Source organism: Berghia stephanieae, chromosome 11, assembly GCF_034508935.2.
Source record: "Berghia stephanieae isolate SIO BIC M18660-M18661 chromosome 11, UCSD_Bste_1.3, whole genome shotgun sequence".
NCBI lineage: Eukaryota > Metazoa > Mollusca > Gastropoda > Nudibranchia > Aeolidiidae > Berghia > Berghia stephanieae.
The window spans coordinates 17,036,170-17,044,216 of NC_088370.1; the positions used below are offsets into that span (position 1 = coordinate 17,036,170).

The 8,047-nt window shown below is 39.8% G+C and overlaps 1 protein-coding gene across 2 annotated transcripts in view; it reads left to right on the forward strand.

The window, feature by feature from the left end:
• The window catches only part of LOC144956254 (uncharacterized), a 48,217-nt gene extending 41,255 nt beyond the window's left edge, over positions 1-6,962 (forward strand). For both annotated transcript variants that reach the window (XM_078886690.1, XM_078886691.1), the window contains 3 exons: positions 1-1,279; positions 2,297-2,499; positions 3,620-6,962. The exon at positions 1-1,279 is cut by the window's left edge and continues 1,594 nt beyond it. In XM_078886690.1, coding sequence (XP_078742816.1) covers positions 1-1,279; positions 2,297-2,499; positions 3,620-6,862 — 4,725 coding nt within the window. In that variant the 3' untranslated portion in view covers positions 6,863-6,962. The remainder of the gene's footprint in view (positions 1,280-2,296; positions 2,500-3,619) is intronic.
• Positions 6,963-8,047: the final 1,085 nt, after the last annotated feature.

The following is an 8,047-nucleotide window of genomic DNA, read 5'->3' on the forward strand; positions in this document are numbered from 1 at the left end:
ATGATGATGTCACCAAACAACCAATCAGATCACAGGCAGCTTTATCCCCCAATGCGTCAACACCAGCATCACAATCAACACCTACAACCTCATCCCCATCATCACCCTTTTCAGCAACAGCAGTCAGATGTTGAAAGCCATCAAAACAACAGATCAACTAACGCGCTTTTGTCTCATCCCAGTTCTCAAATAAAAAGTCTTGATTCCGGGGGTGACGAGGATACTCGCCATTCTTCATCATTGCCAAAGACAAATCCAGGAAATGGAGAACCATTAGCTCCACCAAGAAGTCCATTTGACTCTTCTTCTTCGGGAAATACAAGAAAATCACCAATGATTAGCGAATCAGGTGACCCAATTTCGCAAAAACAACGGCCGCACTCTGTCCCAGCATCCAACGACCAAGGACAACAAGAGTCAACATCCTGCAAAAAGGAACAATTGTCAGGAGATGATCCATCCCCCATAACCCAATCTAAAACTAGTGATAAAGATACAGATGATATAGAAGCTAAAGTGTCTCCATCTTCAGTAACATCTCCCAACGTCGACATTGACAAAGAAGGTCAAGAAAGTAAGAACGATGATACAGAAGTATATAATTTTGCATCAAGCAATTCAGACGGAACCGAAGATGAGCCTGGTACTAGAAAAGAACATCCCTCAACCCCCATTAATGACACAAGCACAACACCCAAACTAGATTCATCATCAAACTCACCAAAGGCCGATGAAGATGATTCTCCACCACATGGATCATTTTCCAGAAAACTTTCCAGAGACAGTTCAGATGACACAAGCCTCCCCGACGCTTTACCGAGAGAACTAATGCCAAAGAAAGAATACCTATCTGATGGAGAAGATGACTCTTTTCTTAGCAGTTCTGCCAACTATCCACCAATGACTCCGCCATCGCCAAATTCATCTACAGGAATGAACGTCTATCCATCTTCGTTCCCTCACGACCAACAACCTTTACCACCACACCATCCTCATCACCGTCAACAACCACCATTCTTCCACTCACCAGACGGTCTACCTGCTCAAATGTCCCAGCCAAACCCGTTTGGTTCTCCAAGAGGTCTTCAAGACGGGCATCCAGCAATGCCCCCGACTTTTCCGTTCAACAAGGACATACCCAGTCGTTTTCCAATGCCTGGACTTCCTCGAGATTTACCTCTAGGACCAACTGGACCTCATTTCATGGGAGGTCCGATTCCACCGCTCAATATGGGAGGCGAAAAGGATGTGTACTTTTGCCATCTTTGTAGCTATTCTGGTAATTTCCTTTCACCCTAACATAGATAACTACTCACACATGCACACTCTCAAGCACGCACAACTAAACACCTATACATTAACATAAAGGCACATGCACACACCACAACGCACACAACCAACACACACCCACACACACATACACACACACACACACACATACACAATGTCAGTCAATTAATTCATTTAACTCATTCATTCATCACTCATTCATTCATTGCTCTCTTACAACAAGAACTACTACTACTACTACTACTACTACTACTACTACTACTACTACTACTACTACTACTACTACTACTACTATTACTACTACTACTACTACTACTACTACTACTACTACTACTACTACTACTACTACTACTACTACTACCACTACCACCACCGTCACCACTACTACTACTACTACTACTTCTACTACTACTACTACTACTACTACTACAACTACTACTACTACTACTACTACTACTACTACTACTACTACCACTACTACTACTAGAAAAAGGTGAGCTTTTATATAGAGCAATATCTACTAAACGTGCTCAAAGCACCTTACAAAGGGTCCTCGACCAACAGTAAGACGAAACATATAGAATAAGACATGAGCGTGTTAGGCGGTACTACAATTGACGGTCAGTTACTCGTTTTGCACATGGCTACGGTGAGAATGTGAATGTAGAGCCGTCTCCAAGGACTCAACGATGCGCCAAGAGAGGCTCAAACTACTGGACCTTCCAGTCCAACTGACTGCATACACAATGACACACATAGCGACTACTACTACTATACTACTACTACTACTACTACTACTACTACTACTACTACTACTACTACTACTACTACTACTACTAACTGCTATATACTCTACTACTACTACTACTACTACTACTACTACTACTACTACTACTACTACTACTACTACTACTACTACTACTACTACTACTACTACTACCATTTACCACTTCTACACGACACAACACGCCCCATTCTTAAGAACATTCATTTTGACCATTCTCAGGAAAATCCAAGTCCGACTTTGACAACCATATGGGTATCCACTTCGAGTACAACTGCCCACACTGTGACTACACATCCAGGACGGAAGGCAGACTCAAAAGACACATCAAAGACTTCCATACCGATGAGAATGGGCGTCGAAGCATGCCAGGGAGACCCAAGGTCTTCAAGTGCAAACAATGCTCTTTCTCAGCCACAGAAAAGGTAAAAAGTTAAGCCATGTCACAATATGAAAACCAAGCCATTTTATACCGGGGAAAAATTTTAAGTCAAATTTTCGCGTTGATTTCTACCATTGACTTCCAAAGAAATCATATAATTATAAATAAGAGAGAAAAAAAGGTAAATCTTCCTTTTATCACCCCAAAAAAAGATATTATCCTGTCGGGTCTTTTCCTGGGGTAACCTAGTCTTTAGCAGCAATGCAGTGCCACAAAGTGAGCGAGGTTGATGTGATTTGCTAAAGGTAACACTGCGCGATAGGACCAATCAAACTCTCTATCTACTGAGGCAGCTACGAAACAAATATCATATTATATGCAAAGTTCCAGGTTTTTGCCAAGAAGAGGGTTATTGAAATCGATTTTTCTGGACAAATTTTAAAATTCGTGTCTTTTCAGAGTATGACAGGTAACTGGTTAACTCACTCAATCCTAGAGATTTTTGCTACTTTTCAAAATTCGAAAATACTGTATTAAAATGAGCATGTATGCATAGATATTTTGATTCAACTACCATTAACATGTAAAAATTAAAAACATTAGCTTTGATACACACCTATAATTTGTCTCAGAAAAATGTAATGGGATAAAAGTAACCCGGGTTAACTACGGATATAGTCGGTGTTAGGGTTGAGTGAGTTAACTCTATAATATTTTATTTTAAAATAAAATAAAAAAAATTCCCTTTATTCATCAGTTGTCTTTAGGGTCTATTCCAATAGTTGGCCCTCCCAAAATTTTACTTTTTTTCTGGTGGTATAAAAATGATTTAATTGTCTTAAGTGAGTTAATCAAAATTTTAATAAAGGTACAGATTAATACAATGACATTTTATGAGAACATTGATTTTATTATGTAGGTTGTTTTGGGTTTGAGAAATTCCTCTGCCGTCGACCTTTGTTTTAGTATTGTTTTTAGGTTTCCATTGTTCAGGAAGGGATTTGAGCCCGAAACGTTACGTGTTTGGTATTTTGTTATTTTTTAAAAGCTTTTTTATAATTATTTGTGTTTATTTCTTTATCACAGCTTCTAGCAGCTTAGTATCGCTTTGACTTTGTTCTATAGTATTCCTAATTTTTCCCCTTCATTCTTATTCTCTTCAGGACAAGTTTTGGGAACACGCTAGATCTCATATCAAAGAAGACAAGCTGCTCCAGTGCCCCAAATGTCCATTCGTAACAGAGTACAAACACCACTTGGAATATCATCTACGCAACCATTTTGGCTCCAAACCCTTCAAGTGCAATAAATGCAACTACTCATGCGTCAATAAGTCTATGCTTAACTCTCATATGAAATCCCATACAAATGTCTATCAATATAGATGCTCTGATTGCACATACGCCACGAAATATTGCCACAGCTTGAAGCTTCATTTACGAAAATATAACCATAAACCCGCTACAGTACTGAATCAAGACGGGTCCCTGCCTCAAGGAGCTGATGCCGAGGCCAGTGGACTTTCCGTCAATACAAAACGAGGCCCACCCAGAGGACCTCGAGGTCCTAGAAAGGACAAACACGACCCTTACTTTAATCCAATGTTTGGTGGAATGCCCCCAATGCCAATGGGTTTACCGCCTGGAATGAACCCGATGCTAAAGGGAATGATGCCATTCTGGCCAATGATGCCCCCGTCTGGACTCCCTGGTCACCCTGGGATGATGCCTGGGTTACCCAATATGCCTCAGCACATGGGGATGCGAGCTACCGGAGATAGAGATAATATGGACATGCGAAGTGGTGGTGAAAGAATTGACCCGGAAATGAACGGAATGATGAGTGGAGAGAACAGCCCGATAAAAGATGATGATGACATCATGTACCTACCTTGCAGGCTTTGTGATTTCGTGGCTGATGGTACGGAAGCTCTCTGTCTACATTTACTCCAAGCTCATAAAGACGAAACAGGCGAAATGGCAAGTATGTATGGGATAAGCGAATCTGCTCTTGCTGAAAGTTTGGAAAGGGCTAAAAAGATTAAACTGGACAGGGCAGAGCAACGAATGGACAGGAGAATTTCAGAAATGTCCAACGAGTCAGAACATGAAATGTCCGAATTTAGACGAAGTAATTCAATTGCTGGGCTATTGTCGAGGGATAATCCTAATTTTGTGCGCATGAACGGTGGTGATAAACCTTTCTGGGCATCTGGATTTGAACAAAGGGAGAAAACTGGAATTGACGATAGTAGAATTCAAGACCTTTGTTATGTTGATGATGGCAATGATGATGGTGACAATGAAAACGATTCTGCTGGAGGAATGGATATTTTGCAACAGATGACGCTTAAATTTGGCGGTGGTGTTGGAACTCTCCATGCCGGAAGGAGTAAATCTTTAGATGCAGAGTTGGTAAGAAGTCTTGATGAAGATCGAGATAGAGATAACAGAAACAAAGATGATGTCTTGAACTCCAGATCAAAGGACAGAAGGCCACATGGTCACAAGGAATCGCCACTTGATCTCACCAAACCGAAATCCGCGTCTCCATCCATATTCAGTAATCCAAGTTCCCCGAGAAGATACGACGAGTTCAATAGTGACGATGATGAAATGAGACCAATGTGGATGGAAAGTGGACGAGGTAGCGAGTTAGACAAAGTCACTGAAAACCTTGCCAGGAAAAGGTTGTTTTCTGAAGCAGAGGACATTAACCCAGGCGAACACTCAGCTATTCCAACGCAAAACCAAGATGCATCAACAATTGTTCCTAGAAAACGGTCACGGAAAGGAAAAGCTTACAAGTTGGAGACATTGTGTTTGAAGCTTCAAGAACGCCAGTCAAATTCTCCGAATGATTCCGACGATCCCGACTCAGAAAATGAGTTCAATAATATGGAGCAATACCAGGGATTAATGCTAAAATTAAACAATGAGAATCAAGATGAGGATGATATTGAAAAAGGACGGGAGGATGTTGAAGAAAAGTGTGACACAGATAAGATTAAAAAAGATATAGAAGACAGCAAAGAAACTGAAGAATGTTATTCTGGTCTGAAAATGGACAAACAAAGAATTGACGATGATACAGTTGACCAGAAAAAAGAAATGAATAATGAAATGAAAGAGAAAGAAGACGATTTGGTTAATGATAAAACTGTGAAGAAGGAAAATTTTGAAATGGTTGAAAATGACGCTGAAAATAAAGAGGAAGATACCGGCGACAAATTGAATGAAGAAAATGATAATGAAAACATCGAGAAAGAGGTCGATTTAAGCCGGGAGGTGAAAACTGAGCATGAATCAAATGAAGCAGACAATTCATTTGAAAAACTACAAGAAGCTTTAAAAGATTTAAATAAGGAAATAATAGAAGAAGAGACAGAAGAAGAAAACATAAAACTAATTGACCATGAACCAGCTTCATCCTTACCATCTGATGATGACAAAATCTATGGAGAAGACAAAGAAAAAAGTACTCCGATTAACTTGAATGACATATCAGACAGTGATGGTCAGAATAATGCGGAAAGCAACTTTGTTGACGATGATGATGACGATGATGCAAAGACAGAGATCTTAGGTGAAGATTTGACCACTAAAGACAATCTGTTTAATTTGTCTGATAAAGAAAACTCCAATGATGGTTATGGAGGTTTTGAAAATTCCAACTCCTCCGACAAAACTCCCACTGACGAAGTTCAAATCGAAGATAAGGTTGACATGATCAACACTGTTCTTGAAAACCGAAAGAAACCTTTGCCCCCAGCAGTGCGACGTGGCACGGAGTTGGCATGGAAGTTACTCAACGACCCCGTCAATCCAGTGACCTCAATTCCCATTCCAGTCGTCTCCCCAGAATGGAAGACGTCGTCCCAGCAGCAACCTCAACCGTCGTCTCCAATGACGTCACAAATGGGGTCCAACACTTCAGGTATTTCCGCAATTCCTTCGCCTCACGCCCAACTCACCGGCAACATGGGTTCTCCTTTGAGGAATGGAATTCGTTTGCCAAATCAACCACAGCCATTTAACCAAGGGGGGCTACCTCCGTCTCCGTCAATCAATTTGAATATGAAGCCACACATGCCAATCCCTCTCCCGCCCACCCCAATGGCTTTCATTCCTCCAACCAATCGTATGATGCCAGAGCATACCATGCCCCGCCCACACCCACCCCCACCCCAAGGCCCACTCCATCCATCAATCCCAATGAACAAACCTGTGCCAAAAGACATGTACGAATGTACTTACTGCGATTTATCTTTTCGAGACTGCGTCATGTACACAGTACATATGGGTTACCACAGCAACAGAAATCCTTTTAAATGCAACAGTTGCGGAATTATCTGTAGGGACAAGGTAGAGTTCTTTCTCCATATTGCACGCTCGCCACATTCATAATCATAACAATCTGGAAATGTCATAATGCATCAAATTAAATGACATTAATGCGATGAACGCTTGAACATTTACATTTTATATGATTTATTTATTGACTTGGAGATTTTTGTACAACGTTAAGGCAAAGATATTCTTCTATACAATTGGAATATTTTGAAATTTAGTGCGGAGTAATGGGAGAACATATGAAGCTAGATACCTCCAAAATACAATTAGTTATTAGTAACAGGAGACCCTCATTCTAAAAAGCTCCCAAGCTCCACCCAAGACATGAGATGCCAGGAGACAAGAAGTAAATGTAAATAACCGTCTACTACCTCTGAAAACATTTCCCGACAATTATTTCTGTCCAAAACCTTTTTATTCTGCATTGCAAGAAAATTCTACTGATACCAAAAGTGAATCTTTTGACTATTTATTGTTTTTGTTGTTGTTGATATTTTCAAATATTACATCAATACAGTCGATGTGATACAGGAACGTGCTTCAGAATAAAATACCCCAACAAGGTGCTTGGTCTTCATGGTTTTATCAAGACACGACATGTCTAAAGGTGCTTGTTGTATGGCTCAAAATTCTGATACAGCATTCAGTCATTGTTATGTTGACGGACTGTCTATGTTCGAAACTTTGGGTCTTATTCCTATTTCAAAACTCCCATTTTATTTATGGTGCTGTTGTGTTCTTACATTAAATGACTTACAAAATATTGATAATCAACCAGATTGTAATTGTCATGTTTTCTCGTTTGTTTGAAAAAAATCACATTTTGTAGATGCATTCTCCATATTTGGTTGGCCTGGGATGTCTTTCCCTTTTGCAATTTCAAATTCTCTAACCTGATTGGTCCATGAATAAAACAAAAGTACAGCGTGGTGAACTTCCTGAGTGTTATGCACGTTCATTAAAAAAGCTTGTTATGGGGGAGTTATCACCACTTGATTTGATCCCATTTATGGCAAATGTTGTCGTGGAGAATGCCTTCTCAATCCAAACAAAATATCCACCAATTAATGTTTGTAATTTATTCATTCATGAACACATTATAGAAATAGAAGTATATATATAAATCGTATTTAACTCTTTTTTCACGAAAGTAAAACGGGTTCTTTTTTTCTGGCCAAATTTGTGCCATTCTCTGTACATAAATAATTATATTATGATAATTCGTCTTATAAACAAGTT